This window comes from Melospiza georgiana, chromosome 3 (assembly GCF_028018845.1).
Source record: "Melospiza georgiana isolate bMelGeo1 chromosome 3, bMelGeo1.pri, whole genome shotgun sequence".
NCBI classification, from domain to species: Eukaryota; Metazoa; Chordata; class Aves; order Passeriformes; family Passerellidae; genus Melospiza; species Melospiza georgiana.
In genome coordinates this window covers 31,198,179-31,220,244 of record NC_080432.1, presented here as the reverse complement: position 1 = coordinate 31,220,244, position 22,066 = coordinate 31,198,179, and the positions used below count along the sequence as shown (strand labels likewise).

The following is a 22,066-nucleotide window of genomic DNA, read 5'->3' as shown; positions in this document are numbered from 1 at the left end:
GGCCGCGCCATCGCTATCGAGGCGAGGGCGCTACTTCCGCCCCGGTACCTGTAATGGCGACGGTCACGTGCGCAGGAACGTGGCCCGGGCGGGCTCACTCAGTTCGTCCCTTCGCTCCTCCCTCCGCTCCCGGCCGAGCCGGCGCCACAGGCCCGCCCCTAGGTAAGCCCCGGCGCCCCTCCGCAGCCCCGCAGGCGGCTTTCGCCCCTCGGGAGGGCTGGTGCCGTTGCTGGTTTGCTGGCGTCCCCGCTCCTGCCGGTGTTGGTAGCGTTCGAGGGCTCTTCCCGCGGGAGGACTGTGGGCCCCGGCCACGCCGGCGGCCGCTGTCCCGGGGGGACTCCCTACACCCCCCGGGCTGTTGTTGGCTGCGGCCCGGGGACTCCGGTGGGGAGGAGGGCGAGCGGCGGGGTCGATGCGATCGGCCGCGATGGGGCGGTGCCATCGGCTCTTGGCTGGCGCTGCCTGCGGCAGCGTGCGCGTGACTCACCGCTGGGAGCGGCGGGGCCGGGCCGGGGTCCCGCGGCCGCGAGATCTTCGCAGGGGCCGTTCCGGGCCGGGCCGTGACACCGCGGGGACAGCAGCGTAGCGCAGGGGGGTGGGCACGGCGTGGCAGCCGCTGGCCTGACGGACAAACCCGGAGCAGTGTCGGCGGTAAGCGTGGCGCGATAGGTGCCGACGCGATGAACGAACCCCCTGCTCGGTCTGGGGGATTTGGGCCGTGCCGGGGAACCTGTGCTTGGCAGATCTTCTTGGCTCTGTTTTGGTTTTGCTTGTTTGTTTCTCAGCAAAGCTGTAGGGTGTTTTTATAGGGATGAACTGAAGGGATTCCAAAAGGACCGCGGGATGATGGAGGTCCTAGGGGACGTCGGGTCCAGCGTCCTGCTCAGAGCAGATGCAGCTCCGAGTTCACACCAGGAGCTCGGGACTTTGTCCCGTGAGGTCTGGAAAACCTTTGAGATGGAGAGTACACAACTTGCTCCTCAGTTTTTCTGTCCTCATGGTGACATTTCACCTCCCACGTTCAGGATGTGTCCAATATGTTCCATCACCCCGCACTGCTGTTGTAAAACTCACTGCAATGCTTGTGTTATATTTGGCTGTTGAAATTGAAGCGAAAGAAAAGAGAGAGTCGGCTTTATCTCTGTCCTCCCAACCTTCCCGGTCTGATACACGTGTGTAAATAGATCCATGTTTTTAGTCAGGGTTTGTGGTTGCAGGTTCGTGTATACCAAAGGCTCCCAAATGAACTATTCGCAGATGGATCAGGCGCAGTATAATGATCTCAATGAATTGAGATTTTGCCTGGAAAGTAGGAAGGAGTCTCAGAGGTGACCTTATCACTCCCTACAACTGCCTGCAAGGAGGTTGTGGCAAGTTGGGGATCAGCCTCTTCCAGGTATCAAGTGACAGGATTAGAGGAAGAGGCCTCAGGCTCTGCCAAGGGAGGTTCAGGTTTTACATTAGGAAGGATTTCTTCACAGAAGGGGTTGTTAAACATTGGAATGGGCTGCCTAGGGAGGTGGAGTCAGCCACCTCCATCCCTGGAAGCCTTTAAGGAAAGGCTGGACATGTCACGAAGTGCCATGGTCTAGTTGACAGGGTAATGATCTCACCAAGGTTGGGCTCAGTAATCTGAGGGTCTTTTCCGACCTAATTGATTCTGTGATTCGGAGATATTTCTCATGTAATTTAGAGATATGTTCAGCCTTATGCAGGAGGTAACAAATGTGGAGGTTTTTTACTAGCAATGTGTGTGCTCACATAGAGGAATGTAGGTGGTAGCTTTTTGCCTAACTTAAAATATTTGCATCAGAAAGCATTTGTATTTCCAGAGAGTGTAATTCTCACACAAAGCACATAGATAATCAGCACGAGGCATATGGAAGCTTGGCATTTCAAATGGGAAAAAAAAAGAAATTAATTTCAAATTAGTTATTTACATTTGGAATATCTTTTTGCGAGCAGAGGACAGGACATGGGCAGCACCTCAGTTGTACCTGTTCCTGCAGCTGTTCTTTCCTTTCCACTCCTTAGATTTGGCGTAAACAACACTGCAGGAAGAAAATGACCCACTGGTTCCATCGCAACCCTCTGAAGGGTACAGCTCCCGTTTCATTTAATTTTTATGGGGTAGCCACCACTCCAGCTGCAACAAAGATTTGCAAGTAAGTGTACTTGGGACTTGCTTCACTCTGCCTCTTACACTTTGGAGAACATCCTTCAAAGTAATGGTTGCTCTTCAGTTTTTGAGCTGAAGATGACTAGAGATGTATAGGCAGGGAGGCAGTAAGACACTGCTAACACATAACGTTTGCTTACAGAGAATGAATTCTCCAGTCTCTGAGTGCACAGCAAGGCCAATTACAGCAATGCAGAGGCAAAAGACTAAACACTTCATTGTCTTTCTGATGACTGTGCATTCCTGATTGCTTAATTTCCATAAGTGGATAGGGCCTGACTGTTCTGTTGTGGATAGGAATGTAATGAAAAGGGATCTCAGCCTATTTTGCAGATCTATTCTGATCTCTTCATCTCCTCATCCCATTCTAATGTTAAAGAATGTTCCTGCTTGTTGCTTCCCTTTCCTCTCTGTGCACCCCACCTCTTGGTAGGTAAATACACAGTTATTTTATTTAGTGATAGAACAGTAGATTGAGTACTGATTATCCACTGCTGTGGGTCCAGTCATATGTATCCAGAGGAGACAGGAAGATTTTTCTGTATTGGTGCATTTTTAATAGGATTTCTTAGGGTTTTTTTTTTCTCCTTTCATTTAGTGACTTGCGGTTGTCTCGAACACAGCTATTGGAGCTGTTTACAGACTCAAGTTGTAATCCAGAAATGATGAAGAATGCAGCTGACTTCTACTTCTCACTCCTGCAAGGTAGGGAGATTTATTAGCAGTACTACTAATTCATCAAAGAGAGGTATCAGTTCAATTTTATTGGCACTTCTCAGAATGTTAATTGTGCTGATGTCCCATAAGGAAGCTTTGTGCTTCTCAGGAAAGGAGAGTATCTTCATGGGTTTTGTGCTTGATACCAGTGCTGGCTGCTCACCAGGCCCCTTCTCCAAGTTTCAGTATCCTTTGTGACCCTGCCAATACTAAGTGGTGGCAGCCCTGCCCTCCTGCCTTTAACCTAATTCTGCTTCCTCTTGGAGGAGAAAACATGTATTTGTCTTTTAGGTGGTGGTGAGTTGCTCCCTAAGTATAAATTGAGTCTATTAATTAGTTTGTTCCATTTAGTATTCAGTGTAAACTGCTGGTTTGTCTAATACTAGACCATAGACTTGTTGCAAGTTTACCTTCTACTGCTGCTTATCTTAGGTGTGTATATATATGTAGGTGCTCATTAGCATGGTATCTGCATTTTCAGCAGATGGTTCAGCTGTGCTGACACATTCCTTTGAAACCTTCCTTCTGCTGATACTTGGGTAACTCTCTCTTAGCAGTCAGGTGCTCAGCCAGGTTTCTTAGGACTGAGTTTTCAGGAATCAGCTGATTTGTGGAAAGTGAGATCTTTCAGTCTGTGGGAAGTAAACATTGGTTTAATGAGCTCCTGGGAGGGTGTAGACTAATGTCACATCTAAAGGTCAGATAAGAGTCCCTGTTGCAACAGCCAAGATTTAGATAGTTTTTTCAGGAAAATATCATGCTTGGCCACTAAAATCTTCTGCATGTGAAAGGAACAAGTATTTTCTGATTTTATAAACATGTGACACACTGACAGGTATAGCCCCAGTAGCTGCTATAGCAGGCTCTTGACCTCTTAAAGTCTGTAAGACCTGATCAGACCAGGGCCCTTCTTCAGCCTCACTAAAATTTCCTGGGCCTGCATATGCTAGGATTTGAACATCCCATAGCATGAGCCTCATCTCACTAACTGCTGTTTTCTGGGCTACTGGACATAAAGAATGAATTTCCTGTAGCCCTGAAGATAGATGATGACTAGGTGAGCCCATGCATAGAAGCTCTTTTCCCTCTCCCTGTTGACTAGGCAGCCTTTCCTGGAATTTCTTGGTTGGCAGTATGGTGGCAGTGACAGCCATTCACTCACCTTGAACACCCTCAGCCATCCTGTACCTGGGCTAGTCCCACTCCCAACTTGTCACCATATGGGACATGCAGAAATCTGCCAGGTTTTCCTTGAGCAGTGAAGATTCTCAGAATTGAGTTGGTAACATGCTGGGTAAGCAGTTTCCTGGAGTAGCCAGTTAGTTTTTTCCACATTTTGTTCTCAGGGTACTGAGGAATAAAAATCCCAGGAAGTAACATGGGGTTTTGAGGGGTTCAGCAAGAAACATTCTTTTATCTATATCTATATTCATATTGATCCATCTCCTTCATTACTAATTTCTGCTTCTTACTTTGAGATTGCCTGTTTTATTATTCCATAGGTTTTATCCTTTCGTTGGATGACTCTTCCCAAGAGTGCAAGTTGAGATATATTCAGAATTTCAAGTGGACAGACACGTTACAAGGACAAGTCCCGAGGTGCGTGTGCTTTTCTGGGTGCAGGGTATGCTGCTCTCTGCTGCTCTGTTACACGCATGCACAGGCCTGAAGGGAAACAGAAATGCAGCAAAGTCTTGAACACAAAGTAGTTTCTAAAAAGGTGTTGCTGTGTTTTTGGTAACTGCTGTACTGTGTTAGGTATTCTGAAGTGTGCCTAGTGGCCTTTATGTTAAGCTGTGAGAATGCACAATAATGGTAGAAGGATCCGTTAGGTCTTAGTTGATCTACAAAATGAACCTGCAGTTAGCTAGAGCAGTATAAAGAAGAGCCTTGATGATATTGGTGAGTTGAGCATGGTAACAAAGCACACTGCAGTTTAAAACTCAATTTGGCACTATTGCCTGACCAGGAACTTCTGTGTGTTTGGAGGTTCCAGTGTTGCTGAAGATCTGATTCTGTTCTTGTCCTCTGAAGCTGTGAGTACATGTCCTCTTGCTTCAAACAAACAAATCTTGTGTTTCAAGGAGGAATACAGATCTGTAACCTTCTGAATTACTCACTTTTCTCTTGCTATTGGAGGTAATTGTGTTGTATAATCATGCCTACAAATTTGTCAAGTTTTAGCTGGAAGTGTTTGACCTCCTCAAAGCTTTAATTCCCCATGGAAGAAAATTTGTTGATTAGGACTTCATTCTAATTTTCTCATGGTCATGCACACTTGTACTTGTGCCAACATTACTCTTCCCTCTCCCACATCTTTCTTTTTAAAAGGTTTGGTAGTTCCTAAGCTAAACTGAGCTTGTGATTGCAAGTTCACTCTTTCCAAAGACTCTGTTTTTACCTTTTGAAATTTCCTGCTGTTTGCAGGAAAAAATCCTGCTGTTTGTCTGCAGTTACATAAATAATTGCAATAACATTCATTTGAGAGAGTTGTAATAGACTCTGACTTATTAACTTAGCAGTACAACTTTAAAGTGGACATTCCAGGGCAAGGCTTTCTAAAAGTGTGCGACTGAAAAAAAAGAGAGAGCAAAATGTCAGCCACACCCAAAGCTAAACAAATCTCAAGTTACAGTTTTAAAATAAAAGTTGTCAAAAGGGAAGGGTGGGCATCTGAATGTGGTAGCTTCTAATTATGAGTTCTTAAAGAGAATGACTAAAACAAATTATGTCTCTCTTAAGCAGTTCAGCAAAATAGGAGGTTCAGAATTGGAAATTGTTGACATTGTAAATGAAAAATGTTTTATAGAGAGAAGTGTTAACTTTTGCTACATGAACTATCAGCAGAGAGAGATGTGAGAACAAAACTGAATGCGTTAAGTTTTTGGGGGGTTTTTGTCTGTCTTTCTTTAGTGCCCAGCAGGATGCAGTGTTTGAACTGGTTTCCATGGGATTTAATGTAGCTCTATGGTACACAAAATATGCATCAAGACTTGCTGGAAAAGAAGAGTAAGTAGTTTTCTTTTAACAATTCTGCTGTAGCAATACTCCACCAAAGATTTAGCAGGTTCTGGGGGTAGCCTGCTATAGGAAATGTCCAGCTCAGGCAGAGGAGTTCCAGGAGACAGTTGGTCTTTACACACAAGCACTTCAATCCCTTCTTGCCTCTGTAAACTGAGTACAGTAGCACTACATGACTGTGATACAGAGAAAGTGTCAGTTGTGAATGAACCCTTCATCAGTCCCCCTCTAAATGTCCAGGTAGAAAACTGAGATTCTTAACTTCACATCTCTGCTGACATTTAACCCTACAGACCTCTAAATCCTTGGCTTCTAACACTGAGGTTGGCTTTTACTTGAGAGTCATCACAGGACCTTACATTTATTTTCTTTCAAGCAAGCTCTATATGATTATTTCATGATTGGACACTGTAAGAAACTTTTCTATTCTGACGGTAGCACAGCCATGGGATAGGTCACTTAGGGAACTTAGTGGAACTCTTGATTCTTGAAGGATTTAAGGTTCATCTAGACAAAGCCATAACTGACCTGATCTGCTGTTGCGAAATGTGGTGCCCCAAACCAGGAGGTTGCACTAAATGACACTTAGAGTCCCTTTCTAACTATATTTTTACCAATTCATTCTATTTTCTCAGTATAACAGAGGATGAAGCAAAAGACGTTCACCGCAGCTTGAAGATAGCAGCTGGGATTTTTAAACACCTGAAGGTAGAAGGGCTTTCTTTGCTGTCTGTTCTTCAAGGTGTCTCCAAATACTTGACTTTTTGTCTTAGAGAGGCCTTTGCTATACACACATACCTGAGAGCACCTGAATGATGCAGGAAACAGAAGGGTGTTAATATGTTGTGGTACCCCTCAATCCCTGGAACTCATTCCCAGTGGCACTGGAAGAGTGGTTTGTCTGTCAGCCCATATCATGTGCTGTCTTGGGACCTTCACTCAGTGTGTCCTATCCATTTAGGCACAAAGCACTTGTTTTGCACTGGTTTTGGGCCCAAACTAACTCTGAGACTTGCTTTGTATTTAGGAAAGTCACATTCCAAAATTGATTACACCTGTGGAAAAGGGAAGAGATTTAGAAGCTCGACTTACAGAGTCCTACATCGTACAGTGTCAAGCTGAAGCTCAAGAAGGTATCTTCAAATATACATTGGTTGTCTGTGGGAAATGACTCTTTGTGGGTCACAGCTGTCTCATGAATTCTGCTTGGCAGCAAGGCCATGGGTTTTTTATTCTCCTAAAGTACTGTGGCATAGTGGGGCAGGTTGCGAAATGCCAAAAATCAGTCTGATATTAGAATTGTAATATGGAATATCTTTCACTTAGGAAGAACTTGTGTGTGGCACTACTCCTTTTTCTTATTTCTTCCTTTCATGCAACCGTTTCACCACCATGCTTGCCTAACAGACATTCCCAGCTCTTTTACTTTAAAACATGTGCAGCTTCTGTTTATTAGCTACTCTTAAGGCTAACATTCCTTCAGTTTTTCTATTAAACTGGAATCATTCTATCCAAGAAACAATATCTTTATTCTGCTGTTTGCTTGACTGCACAACATCTATTTGCTGTTCATGCAGGGGTTTTAAAACCCTAAATGCCTCTGCTGATTTGATGTGATGGGACATTTCAATTAAACTTAAATCATGGTGTGGAACTGTTTTTCAGTGACAATTGCTCGGGCTATTGAGCTGAAACATAATCCAGGCCTAATAGCTGCTCTTGCTTATGAAACAGCCAACTTCTACCAAAAAGCTGGTGAGTGTCTTGTTTTGTATCCTTAATGACTAAATTTACGCACTCTTGCCAGCAGATACACTTCACTTATCCATAACTTGCAATATTAATGCTGTTCTTGGTGGATATGGAGTGTGTATTTAGTTTCTATTTAGCACATTTAAGGCTTCAGTTATCAGCATGTATTATGATAAACCTTTTTGGTTTTGTGGGAATCTTGTTCTATGGCAGGAAATGGTAGCTGATGGTAGGAAACATTAGTGAAGGAAAGCAGACTAGCAGCAGACTAATGGCCTGATGTCAGTGGAGTATGTTCCAGCTGCCTTTGGGCCACATGTCATGATGTAGAGCATGGAGAGTGGAGTGAGTTCATGATGTGCCCCCTTCCAGATGAGTGAGATGATCTCTGGGCTTACTGAGGCAAGTGGTAGAAGTGCAGAAGTATGGGAGTCACTACTGGAACTTAAACTAGGAACAAGTTTTGAAATGCTTCATAAATATACTTAGAGAATTAGCCATCCATACTTAGTGGACAGCAGTTTCAGGAATTCTATGGACAACTGCGTGATAGCTATATATTTTTGGTGGTTTTCTCAGAGTTTTTCTGTGCTTTTGCAGGAGGAATTTTTGTCCCTTGTTTCTGGATACTTTAGAGTTAGGATTTAGTGCTAAGTTCAAGAATTCTGGTCTTTTAATGTGTTTGGGATTTTTCTTTTAGGAAATGTCTTAAGAATTATTTACCTATGTGTTCACAGATCAAACACTATCTAGTTTGGATCCAGCCTATGCAGGTAAATGGAGGAAGTACTTAAACTTGAAGAGCTGTTTCTATATGGCCTACGTAAGTACTTTGGGTGGCAGCAGTCACAGCTTGTTGTCTGTCTGCCAAGGGCTGCATAGGGAATGGGGGCTAAGTATTGCCTTGACTTTCTTTGCACACTGTGAAGAGGAATTGTGCAGTGTCAGTGACATTTGAACTGTTTTTGTGGAGCCAAATGAAATTGCAGCAGTATGGATTTGTTGTGATCACAGATCTTTAATTGAAGCCATTCAGGTTGAGCATAGTGGTGCTCTCTGTTATCTACATCACAGTCTGATCCTAGGCACAGTTCAGAGCTGAGAATCTTTATGAAGGCCCTGAATGAAACTGCATCAAGTACCAAAAGGTACCATTCCAAGAGCTGTCCCTATTTGCCTGATGGATCTTCTAGCAAGTACTGCAGTGCCCTTGAGATCCTCAGCTGCTCAATTTGCCGTGTCTTGTAGCCTGCCACAGCGTGTAATCTTTTTTATACTGTACAAAAGGCCCAAGCTAAGCAGTTTACATAATTGTCTTTCTCTTAGGCTGAAACTGTAACTAAAATCTGCTTGCCTTATTAGCAAGTTTGAGAGGTGAGGGAGGGTAAGAGTTGTGGTACTTCTCCTTTTTTTAAATTTGAGTGATCTGGGCAGTGGTAGATTTACATAGATTTGTACTATGAGAACAGACACTAAAAAAAGGGGGGAAGGTGGGCATTCGTTGATGGGACTGTTCCTTCTCCTGTTGTGTTTACTAGTTAAACTCAGCTCCTGATAATAGATAACAGGCAAGTCAATTTTCATTGGAATACAATACCACCTTCAAGCACAATCGACTTTTTGGGGATGGAAAAGTTATTTGGACTATGACAAAATATCTCAGATAGCAGAACACCTCATTTTATCCAGATTCAGTGATGTTTGTTGCAGATGGAGTTTTTCGGTGTTCAGGCAGTTCTAGTTTTCAGTCTTGGCTTTGTAAACTTGCCTGGGGTTCATTCTCTTTCTGTGCTGGGGCTTGATGCTGCACACTATTGCAGTGAGAGCTTGGAATGGCCTGTGTAGCAGTGCTTCAGGTCAAACAGCTCTGTGCAGCTCAGTTACTCTTGGCTAGAGCTGAGACAGCTCCTTTCATACTAAGTGTTTGTGGTTCTGGTTCACAGTGTTCATGTTGAACTGCATTAATGGCTCAGTGAATGCTGCTTTGACTTGGAGTCCCCAGCTGTCAACTATTTGCAGGGAACAGCAGCTTCAAAGAGCTGCAGCTCCTGTAGGGACCAGGAGGAGGGGATTGGTGTAGGAAGTGCCCAGGGATGTTGGTAATGATTTTGTCCTCTTCCATTAGGCATACTGTTACCATGGCCAGACTTTGCTGGCAAGTGATAAATGTGGGGAAGCAATCAGATCTCTGCAGGAATCAGAAAAATGTAAGTGTGATTGAGACTGGAGTACAGGGTCTGATGTTGCCATGCCTGTTCTGTTTTGCTGTATTGTGTTAATTTGCTCTCCCATAAAGATTTTATCTGTCACCTGATGGAAATCCAGCACATCTTTGAATAGAGACAGTGTATTTTTACTTTTTTTTGATGGTCTTACCAAATACTGTCTTTCATAACATTTCTGCAGAAAATTTTCATCTTCAGTTCTTAGCCTGGCTTAAAGACTGGCTTTGAGCTGCCTGCAGTATACAGTATAAAGACCCATAAGGGTCTGGTCATCCTGTTTTCTGGTCTGTATGTTAGAGTAGTGCAGCCATTTCTGCTTTGGAGGTTACATAGTAAATCTAAATCTTGTTTGTTTATTTTTAAACAGATTTCAGTAACTTACTTCTTTTCTATTCATTTGAAAGGTATATTCAGGGAAGTTTGCAGTAGTTCAAGGTCTTCTGCTCAGTCTTCTCTCTTCAAAGCTATTTGTACCCCATTGGCCTGCACTGCATAACTTTACTGCAATGTATAAAAAATGCTCAAATCTTCAAAGTGGAAACTTTAATATTAGTTTTAAAAATAAATTGGAAAATTATTAAGAGCAAACTAAGTTGGATTTCTTGGAGTAAAACAAATGCTGTTCGGCTGTTCAGAGAAGAGTGCTTCTTCTCCCACTCCATATCAGTTATTCATATTTGGTTTGGGGCATCAGCTGTGTGTGGATACCTTCATGCCCTCTGTTCTTCCCTACCGTGTGGCACAGTTCTTAGGCTTATTGTTGCATTTTGCCCCACACACAAGAATGCTTTCCTGCATCTTCCCACCCAAAAAGCTAGCTTTTTCTTTTCCTGTTCCTAGTCACTTGTTGGATGCAGGAAATCTTGGCTGTCTTTGAACTGGTTTGGTTTTGTTTCTAAGAAGAAAGAAGCCTGACTGGATTCTGGTGTCTTCTAAGAGTGAAGCACTGTAGGGGAGAACCATGATTTAAGAGGATCATGTAAATAATTTTTATTTCCTTTCTTTCTTGCAAAGTTTTTACCAAGGCTGAAGCATTGTGCAAAGAATATGGAGAAACCAAAGGGCCTGGGACTACTGCCAAACCTTCTGGACATCTTTTCTTTAGGAAATTAGGAAGTTTGATTAAGAACACATTAGAAAAATGCCAGAGAGAGAATGGATTTATGTAAGTAATTTGTGGTTGGTACAGCACTTTACATGAAGTGTTATTACCTCATTTGCCTTAATTTCAGGATGGGATGGTAAATTTTACTCTCCTGTTGTTATATTCCTTTAGGGCATGGCATGTAAGTTAAAGATAAATTTGCAATTCTATAATTTTCTCTTGGCAGATTTGCAGTGGGTCTGTGCTGTCCCACTGCGTGTCCTGTGCCGGTTCAGCAAGTTGGGCTGGACTGACATCTGGAGAGGCGGAGCAGTTTTCTTCCCTCATTCCTCAGGCACCTGGTTACTTTTCCTTCTACACAGGACGAAATCTGCAGAAGTTGCTGTGTTGCTCTAATGCTCTCTTCCTGTCTCCTGAGATCTAGTAGGCAAAAGAGGACAGAGGGGGAAGAAGAGAAGACCAGTAGGCAATTCTGCTTTGCAAGCAGGGAAGTCAAAACACAGTGCTGCCTTCAGTGAAGATCATGCTTAGGGTGCTAGGAGCTTTACCAGTCCAAGTATAGTTAATATTGTGAATAGGGCTTTCTGTTCATTAATGTCCTTCCAAAAAGGGTTTGGAAATACCAATTTTTTATTTCAGTTGAAAATAATCAAGATTAGTTTGTCTTTAGAGTTCTTTTCCTCATTTATTCCTCCCGTCCTATTACGATTTAGCCTTTCATAATAGGTGTATTATTTTAATTTTTATGATATTTAAAGACCTGCATAATAGGGCAACTGACTAAATGGAAAAGGATGGTCAAATACATCAAAGTGAACTGCAAATAGAAATAGAAATGCTCCGCTCTGCTTTTGTTCAAATACAAATGCTCCGCTCTGCTTTTGTCAGAGCTTACAACAAAAGCATATTGGAGATTTCAGCATGTTCCTGTCTCTCTAGAACAAAACTTGGAAAGAGAAAGCAGTGACTGTTTTGGAAGAGCTCTGTGCAGCACAGGAAGTGAGGTAGAGTGTGTCAGTGTGTGAGCTCCTGCTGCCCTGCCAAGGGCGGAGGGACACCCTGAGTCAGGCTTTGCCCTGTAGCCAGGCTTTTATGGGGGGCTGCTGTGTTGCCATCATCCACTATGGCACATTAGGACTGTTTAGGAAAAGAAGTGTCCTCTTCGTCTTTGGAAAGTACTTTAAATCCTCATTTGTATTTTGAAGCGTTTTTTTGGACAAAAGATGCTTTCTCTAAAAAGCACTGGGAATAATGGTTAATAAGTTGGAGAAAACCCACCATACAATTAGGGAACAAACAACAATACTAGCAAGGAGTTGCTTTTGTTCTTGTGAACCTTGCTGGCAGAATGCATGTTAGGCAGTGCCTTAATGAAATGGAAGAGAGCAGCAGTGCTTGCCACTGTGAAAACCCAAATTGTTTTGTTTAGAATTGCAAACAGGACTTGCAGAGATGGTGCACTGTATTTTAAATACATTTCTGTATTTGTTCTAGCTATTTCCAGAAGGTGCCAGCAGAGGCTCCCCAGCTGGAACTGAAAGCAAACTATGGCTTAGTAGAGCCTCTTCCTTTTGAGTTTCCAGCTTTAAGCGCACACTGGACCCCTGAAACGGTTGCAGCATTTGATCTCACCAAGAGGCCAAAGGAGGACACTGTAAGATAATCCCATGTGCTGTTCTTTCCCTCTGGCTTTATTCTGTGTATCATACAGAGTTAGTTTGGCACTTCCATAACATTCTCCAGCTCAGTGTAGGAAGCAGCCATAAGGCTACCACCTAAACTCATCCTTCTGTTGTGGCAGGGGCAAGTCAATTAACCTCTGCCACGCTGCCAGCATCTGGAAAATCAGCTCATTTTTTACCAAGTCCTGTAATGTTACAGCATGCTAGAGAAAGATTATTTTTTAGAAAAGGATTCATTTAAAGATGCTGAAACAGAGAACAATTGTCATTTCCCTCTTGCTTGGGGCTTACTCAAAATCTTCAGCCTTGAAAAGAGAGGAGGCTATTAGATTATAACATGTAAAGTTAGCTGTGCATAAATACTGTGCAGACACAGTGGTTTGTACTTGTGGTATTTAGTTGGGGTTTTTTTTCTTCTTGTTTGCAGGCTAAACCAAAACCAGATGAAGAAGTAAAACCTCTGAAGGAACCAAATATAAAGCCTCAAAAAGACAGTGGATGCCAGATTTCTTAAATGCCATAAGTGCTTTGAATTCACTTTGAAACTCTATTCATAGGACTCTGGGCTTTTGTTCTGATCTTCATTTTTTGATTCTCCTCTTTTCATTTACAAGGCTAATATAATTTACTTTTGTTAATATGTGTCTATCTTGCTTAAGATTGTGGTGGATTTCTAGGTGGTTATTTATATCTGACTTATTTTTGGTTTCAATGGGATATCATAGAATTAGTGGGCTTAAATGTTCCTATTGTGCCTCTAGGGAGTTTCTTTTTGTGGGTTTAGTTTTACCCACAAATAGCAAAGGAAGTATCATGATGTAATGCTTGAGGGTTTTTCCTTTACCTTATATGCTGTATCATGTCCAATTCTGCAAACAGAAGTTTGCATGAACAGTTATATTTATTCAACTTTTGTCATTCAGGCTTAGCACTTTGTTGTGTCCGAATTCACCTAATTGTAGTGAGGGAAGAAAATCTGGGTTTGAATTGTAACGGTCATGTGGTATTTCACAGGACTTGCACAGAACTTGGGAAACCTCAAGTTCTACATAACAGGAGCACAATTTATATTCTGAAACTATTAGTCTCTGTTCTTTCCTCTATAAATTAGGGGGTTTATATCAGAATTTGTAGTAAAGTACCTTAGCTTTGTCTGTCCTTTAATCCAAATCCTTTAGTATCAAAGTGTATGTGAAAGTAATGCAGCAAGCAATATGGAAGTGCTTAAAAGCAAAGCATCCCTGTGTCATTTATTCAGAATTTCTGAATCTTCAAAGCTTTGTTAAGTTCGAAGGCTGCAGACAGTTCTGATCTCCTGGCACTGGAATTCCTGAAACTGTCATGATAAGGTAATGGATTTGGAAGTAAGTTACTGTGTTTCCATCCAAGTGGTGTCTATAAGAAGCTGTCAGGAGAATAGGGAGGAAAGATGAGCTGAAGACCTGATGGCACAGCTGGGAAGCCAAGCTCTAGATTTCCTTTATGCCCTGTATAAACAGTGCTGCTTCTCAGGTTTTGCAGTATTGCACTAAAATCAGCTCTTTCTGAAGAAAACTTGTGAGAAGCCAAGCACAGTCAAGGCTGAGAAAGAAAGGATTTTGTAGAACTTGCTTCCATTTCTGCCTGCTGTGGAAAATGTGACAGCATTCTTTAGTGCTGAGCACTGCAAAACGCCCTTGACAACGAAAACATCTTTCTGATTCGTTGCAAATGCAAAGGTATATGATGCATGTGTTGAAGTTAGAGCCTTGCAATTCCTGGGTACCAGTTGCTGCGCTTCTCTTGGCCTGAGAAGGAAACTGAGCAGCCTGACAATGTTCACCCTTCCAGCAAACGTGATGGCCAATGCACTTACCGTGATGTAAACTGTAAACACATTGCTCACTTTGTACTCTTTGTTCACCTTACACCATGCTGTGATTCAATGCTTCTAAAATCCTTAATGGGGCTTGGAGACAATTAGCTTAGAGAGCAAGTGTGCAACTCCTTGAAGGCCTGTGGAACAAAAGCTGCCAAGGAGGTTAATAGGGAACTCAAGACTCTTCCTGAGATACTGGACCAAATTACAAAATTTGTTGATGCAAAAGGCAAAGAGTCTTTTAATGCTGGCTATTATGGGTTGATCAAATGCAAACCTCCTTGCTTCCCATGATGATTTTTCTTTCTGTCAGTTCTGCACATAAAACTAAGTGTAAAGTGAGCTGAATTTCTTTGGAAGAAGTTATTGTTCAGCAGGGGCCTAGAGGATAATGAGTTTCAAGAAGAATACATACCTGAAATGGCTCCATTTCTTCTGGTGATGCATGGGGACCTGGTGTATATTTAATGAAGAGTTACTCAAATCTGTTCCTAACTTGATCAGCTGACTCATTAGACTTTTTGCATTGTGAAAATACCAGCTTAGGTTTTGCCAGAGTAGAGTGTGGAGTTAGTTTTCTTATATACATTTTAATTCTATAACTGTATTCCAGCTGTAGTCATCAACATTTGTTCAGCCTGCCCCCTTTAAGGATCAAGATAGTTAACTCAGTTTCATAATCACAATTTTTTTAGCTACTTGTTGTTTTTCAGAATTCTTTGTCGATATATACACATCTCAACTGAGGTAGTTTTCCTTCTGTGCAGACTAGATCCTGCTTTCCCTCCTCTCCTTATTTTCCCTTCCACTGCTACAAACTGTGGTGCAGTTTTACCCTCATTTGCTAATGCACTTGTAGGTCCTGGGACTCATTTCCAATGCAGCTTTTACCCATGGGTGGGTTCCTTTAGAGGAATATCTTACAATCAAATTAACAAATCATGACTAAATCATTCCTAAACATCTTGGTAGGAAGATTATTTTATGGACTTGGAATTCTTTGCACGCTTTCTCAAACCGAGCTGTTTGTCTGAATCAAGTTCACTGTAAATAGTTTGGGGCATAACCAAGTGAACTGTGTCAGATGATGACATTACTTAAGCCTAGCTGTGTAGCCTCTTGTGCCATAGCTGTTTCAGTAAATATGATGTAGTAGTTTAAAAATAGAATAATGGAACAAATTAATTCACTTAACATGTGCTGCTTTTCAAGACAAACTTTGTTTACTTGTAGCTGAAATCCTGTGGCAAACATTGGATGGTTTTGCCAAAAAATAAGAAGCTGGAGACTGTTTAGTTTGCAAAGTAGAGCTGTGAGGCAATGAGCAGCTTTCTCTTCCGGTTTTCTTGGGTAGTAGCAGGAATTACTCTAAATAAGATGTAGATTAACTGTCCAATATGCTTAAGAATATGAGTAAATGAACTGGGAGTTTGAGTTAATCTGGAATGTTCCTTCTCTTATAGCTCTCTCTAGTAATTTTTAAGAGTGAGGTATTTTGAATGGTGACTTTTTAATATTCTCATGCTGCAATAGCCTGTTTTTGTGGCCTCTCTCTGGTTTTAGAGGCTGTCATGGCTAAGCCTGCAAATCTTGTTAGTGTAAATAATCTTTAAAAATTTGTGCCCCATCTGAAGCAGGACAGAACTGCACCTGAATAAAACACGGAGTGCTGGGCCCTCTGTTTTGTGCTTTAAGGAAAGCAGTGATTGTCTTTAATCTACTGTAAACCAAACCATCAAGCTTTTTGTAGGATTTCCACTTAAATACCTTCCTTCATGTATTTAAATATACTTTCTCCATGTATTTAAATACACTTCCTCCATGTTTCATGTTCCTGAGTTTTCAGTAGTTACTTTCCATCCAGCATATGTGACACACAGCTGAGGGACTAAACCTGGCCCTTGGATGCTAATGTCTGCCTCTCACTGGATTTGGTAGAGGAGTTTTGCCTGTCAGCCTAGGGATGGTGTTTAGTCACTTGGATGTTCAGCATGGAGCCGTGCTGTGTCTGTAACAATGGTAGTCATTTGTACAATGAGCAGGAAAATGGATCCCTGTGTCTGTGTGGAATAGAATAGTAGAATAGAGACAACTTTGCACTTTAAAATTTTCTTGTCTTGTAAATTTGGTACAATACAATATGCTTGTAAATACTCCTGTCATTTTGTTGCACATTTTAGTACTGTGCTATGGGTAAGGTTTTAATGTGAAACATTACTAAAATGTATTTTTAATTGTCTGTGTGTGCTTCAAACTCATGAAGCATATCTTTGCCTTTAGTATTGGGGAGCATGAGAGGAAGCAGTAGCTCATCTGTCTTCCATGGTAATTCCAGGAGGTGAATTTCTGTCTGTTGGCTGTGAGGTGAAACATTTCATCCCACCCCTGTGTCTGGTATCTAAACTGATGTTTCAGCATTAACATAAATCCTGTTCATGCCTGTTAATTATCCCAAAAAAGATTCTGTCTATAAAGATCACTCTTAAATTACCATAGTAGCATAAGCTGGTTTTTCTTTTCCTTTTTCTGTGTTCTTTTTTCCTGTCACTGGCCCAGTTGAGGGACGAATAAAGCACAGTGAGTAAGACTGGCATGGAAAAGCCTCTGGAGTATGTACCTGTCTCCAAGTTGTGAGTGCAGTGTAGAGGCCTTTCCACAGTGACCCTTGGCTTGTCTCAGGCCTTTCCCTGCTGGTGATGCTCTCAAATTCAGCAAAGGTCCTGTGGCAACCCAGGGTATCCTTGATCCGCTTTTTATGTATGGAAGGTCTCCCTCGTTTGGTGTTGATGTCTTCATGGATTACAAGCTTCCAGAAGCCATCCTGTGTTGGGTAATCCCACTTCAATGGAATCAGCTGTGAGATCACTGACTGAGCAGCCTTACTTTGTGAAGACAGTCACCGTGCAATCTTAAGTTTCATAGTTGGAAAATGTATATAGCCATGAGTTTCAGAATGCCATTTAAAATAAACAATCTTCAAAGATCATGTTTATTTCGTTATTTAAAATTTTACATAGAGTAGCAAGAAAAAGGCTATGTCTTGATTATTACTTTCTGCAATTTAATGCAACTTTGTTATTATAGAGAATACTTAATCCTTGCTTATAGAAAGACTTAAATAAGGAAGATCCATTAATTGGATGTCTATGGAAGTAGTAGCTACAATGAAGCATGTGAAGTCCTGAGGCAGGAAGAGAGGAGATGGGCTTTCCAAATTCTTGTTTAGAAAAAAAGAAAGTAATTAGGCAGACTTTCTTATGACTGTCCAAAATCCCAATACTTGCCAAGGTGTGTGACATTGTGGGATGTTCTGTTATACTATGTCAAGGGCGTTATTTGGGAATAACTTCTCTGATATTCTGGATGAAGCCTCTCTAGCACAGCAGGCTCAGTCTTCCCTGTCTGAACCAGACATGCATCTGCTGCTGTCTCCAGGAGTGCCAGCTGTCTCTCAGAGCCATGTGGTGGTCTTTAACAATTTTGTTTCATACCTCCAATCTTTCTGTCTGGCTTTCCCAAAGAAGGACTCGTTTGCAATCTCCATGTTGATGGCCCCTGGAATGTAAGGCTGCCCTTGCTTTGTTGAGTTGCTCTCAAATCTCAGGGTCAGGGACCTTGTCTTGTGTGACACCTGAACCCTATCATCTGCTGGATGTGCTTCCTCAGTTTCTGCCAGCACAACTTAGTTAATACTTTGTCCCCAAACATTGTCAAAACGTGCATAACAGCACCAACAGAGCCCTCTCGAATGGATAAAAAATTCCCACAGGACCCTGCTGGAGTGATGGCCACCAAGGGGCAGAAGACCTCACGTTTTCCTGCAGTTTTTCCACATAGCTGCCCAGCAGAGACAGTGTGCACTCAAGAAAGTACTGCAGTTTTAAAATGGGAAGAGGTGTCACAAGTTACACCTTCTACATCATTTCACATGGAACATCTCTGTAATTATGACAGGGGGGCATCCAGGAGCCTGTGCATGCTTGTGACTAGGAGAACAGTTACCTCTCCACTGAGCTCATTGCCAAGGCCATGGAGCAGGAGCACGGACAGACAGAGAAGATCTCTTGCCCTGTGTCCCAGCCAGCTGCTCTGTCCCAGGGCCTGACAGCCTCTCCAGGACATCTGCCCTTTGGGAAGAAGAAACTGTCTACATCTCCGTGGGGTTTCTCCGGGGTCGTGGGCTGGGTTTTTGTGGCAAGGATTTGAAGTGGGAAGGCATCTTCTGTGAGCAGCAGCTATCCTCATTTTGGCCAGAGCCTGTTCCAGCCAGCCCCGAGACACAGCCACTGCTGGCCAAAGCTGTGTCCACCAGCTGCCTGCTCATGGCTTTGGGGAAAAGGCCATGAGATGGACAATGAGGCCTTGGGCAGCTGGAAATGTGAACCAAAGTCTTCTCTCCTCTGCACACTGCCCTGCCAGCATGCCCCAGTGAGCTGGGGGTGCACAGGAGGCTGTGAGGGGACACAGCGGAGCAACTGATCCCCAGTGACCAGAGGAATTTCCCACAGCATGGAAATCCATGCTCAGCAATCAAACCATGGGGATGGAGGTTGGCAGGGGCTCCCTTGGCTCAGAAACTGGCTGGGCATCAGTTTGTTGTTATTCTTGGGTTTCAAGGTTTTTTTGTCCCTCTTGTGTTTTTGTTTGTTTGGTTTTGTTTTGTTTTAATTTAGTTAAACTGCTTTTATATCAACCCACCAGTGTTTTTACCTTTCTGATTCTGTCCCCCAGGACTAGGAAGTCAGTGAGTGGCTATGTGGTGCTGAGATGCCAAGCAGGAATAAATCATGACAGTCCTCTGTAAAACCATAACAGCAGTGCCCTGTCCAAACAACATCTGAATGATGGGACACAAGCAGCATCTGCAGATCAGGACTGGGGCAGGAAACAGGAGCTTTAGCTGTGGATGTTGAGAAAAAAATCGCGACTATGACAAGAAATCTCCACACAGGAAAACATCAGTATTAAAAATGGAGACAGTCACAAATACAGGAATTGTGGTACTCACAAAGACTGCCAAGTGAGCCTTCCTCTAGCCACATTTAGACACAACTGAGGTTTGTCTGGAGAGCTGAGTCATGGAGTTGTGAATTTGTGGGTTAAAACATGGAACTTTGCCATTTTTGTCTTGGTTGGTTTGGCAAACCGGCAAACGGGTCACAGCTATGCATCTCCAAGACTTGGTTCTTACCAAACTCAGTGTATGGCTGTTGCATACACTAACTAGTCTATTGAAACCTGCCACCAATGGTAAGATTATTTGAAGTGAAGAATATATTAGCTGGATCTGGCCAATCTGAGGAGATCAATTAAAAGAGGCTATGGATTTTCTTTACAAGGTAGTAGATCATATGGCAAGCTGAATAGTACAGAACTGTGTTTGGTGCAACTTCACAGATTAACTTGTTTTTATGCTCAAAATTAAAGCTTTCTTCTTGTTTCCATAGTTCACAGTTGGAGTCTGTATCTCTGGTTTGGGACAGTTTGAATTGCAACAATTTAATTCCTTAGGAAGTTAATCCTTTTCTCCTTTTAAAAAAATTTTAATGTGATTGATTAACTTACTTTAAGGATGGATTAACTGGAATGCAGTCACTAAGCTGGCACTTAGCTATTTTTTCTCCTTTTAACACTTACGGGTGGTGTCTGAAGGGATTATCACCAGGATTTAAAACCCTTGATGATTTGTAAAATTAACTATTTTCTTTTGTTCAAATGAAACAAACTCTGTCAATACAATTCAGACTGCATTGCACAGTATCAGCCCATCAGCTTTTTCCAAAGGTTACATTTTACTGTACCCACAAAGGAGCTTTTGCATGCCCAGATGCAGCCTTTGTGGATGAAAACAGCAGAAAGCCATGGTTATCACACAGATAGACAGCAGTGTGTGGTATGTTACGTATGGTATGAAGTTTGCAAACTTCACAGTTAGACCAGTGTGGCAGAAAGCACTTGCAGAAAACCCAGAATAGGATGATTCTAGTCAAGGGTGGATGAAGAAAGGTTGTCATTCTTGCCAGGTTTTTTAAATTTGAGCCATGTATTGCCAGGTTTAGTCAGCCTGACTAAGGACTTTCTTGCTCCTGTATTTCAAACTGCAGAAACTTTTAAGTGTTAATGAATTGAGCAGAAAAAGAATCCACATAAAGCTTAAAATCACATTACCTGAATTCCTGTGAAAAGTACTGTAATACTTGGTAGCTCCTTAGGAATATAAGAAGAAATTAATGAACTGAGAAAGGAGAAAAAGTTGAACTCAATGCCACACATTTAATTTCAAACCATTTGCTTTTGGCAACACAGCTTTAAAAATTTCCATGCTGTAACTATTAATGGAAAAACCTTTCTGCTGGCAAGGCAGATAGAAAATCTCCCTGCAGCTTCCACAATCTCTTCTGTCTCCTGTGGAAAAAAAAAATTCTTGGTAAGAAAACTTTTTCTGGAGAGAGTTTCAGGTAAATATGACAGTTACTGAGTGACATGTCTGAAATGAGCCATCAGGGACTATCACTGTGTTTCACCTCTTCCCCTCCATCATCTCAGAAAACATCCTGACCAAGTGCACATGGGCAGCACAGCCTGTGGAGGTAATCAAGGACATCCACCTACTGCAGGAATTCCAAGACACAAATAATTGTGTGCCCCTAGCCTTGTTCAGTTGTGGGGAGTTCTGATTTACAATTTACACAGACTTGGCTCTTTCTACCCAATGGGTGTACTGTGCCTGTTTTTAATATCATCTGGAGATAACCACAACAGAAATAATAACTAAGTAAAAGGGGGGTTGGGTGCTTTAAAAAACAAACAGAAATTGCATTTGTGATATGCCATGATATTGATATTCCATAGCTACAGCAATAACCTTCAGACTGCTCCTCACTGCCACACAGAGTTGGGATGTATGTGCCGGAAGGTTTAGAGGAAAAATAGTGCATTAGATTGAAACCTGCACTGGGGCTGCAGTTTTAAATGGTGCTATAGGAGGAAACCTTCCCTAGGATGTCATGTGCCCAGCTTTTCTTTTGGATAAGGTAAATAATGCATAGTTAGAGTGCAGGAACAATTGATTTTGCAAATTGTTAAATAAATACTAATAAAATGAGATAAATTTAACAGATTCTGGAATGCCAATGAAAAGTTTTGAAACCAGTGCTGAGTAAGCACAGAACTGCTGAGGTACCTGGCCTGAAAAATCTCCTCCTGCATGTTGCAAAAATGTATCTGCTTTCTTTACATCAACTCATTTGCATTAAAATCAGCCACAACTGATTTTAATGCAAATGAGTTGATATAAAGAAAGCAGATATTTTTCTTTTCTCTTCCCTCACAATTATATTTTACTCATTTACAGTTAGTCCAGAACTCAGACCTAGAAGAGCATGAAAAATTTACCACTGACTGGAAAAAAAAATTGTTTAAATGGATCATTTGATTCTTCCTGGCCTGATTACAGGAATACAAATAAGAAATTATTCTGTGACAATCAATGTGGCTGTAGGAAAGTAATTTCAATATAACCATGAA

The 22,066-nt window shown here is 42.1% G+C and overlaps 1 protein-coding gene across 3 annotated transcripts; it reads left to right on the top strand.

The window, feature by feature from the left end:
* The first annotated feature begins 62 nt into the window (after positions 1–62).
* On the top strand, positions 63–17,525 carry BROX (BRO1 domain and CAAX motif containing). 3 transcript variants are annotated; one of them, XM_058019872.1, is made up of 13 exons: positions 63–162; positions 2,035–2,165; positions 2,778–2,884; positions 4,399–4,495; positions 5,810–5,905; positions 6,553–6,625; positions 6,945–7,050; positions 7,583–7,672; positions 8,407–8,492; positions 9,795–9,876; positions 10,909–11,059; positions 12,494–12,653; positions 13,109–17,525. In XM_058019872.1, the coding sequence occupies exons 2-13, from the start codon at positions 2,065–2,067 to the stop codon at positions 13,193–13,195; spliced, it is 1,236 nt and encodes a 411-aa protein (XP_057875855.1). In that variant the 5' UTR covers positions 63–162; positions 2,035–2,064; the 3' UTR covers positions 13,196–17,525. The 3 variants fall into 3 exon arrangements, with proteins under 3 accessions (XP_057875855.1, XP_057875856.1, XP_057875854.1); XM_058019871.1 differs by lacking the exon at positions 63–162 and adding an exon at positions 528–651; XM_058019873.1 differs by lacking the exons at positions 63–162; positions 5,810–5,905 and adding an exon at positions 527–651.
* Positions 17,526–22,066: the final 4,541 nt, after the last annotated feature.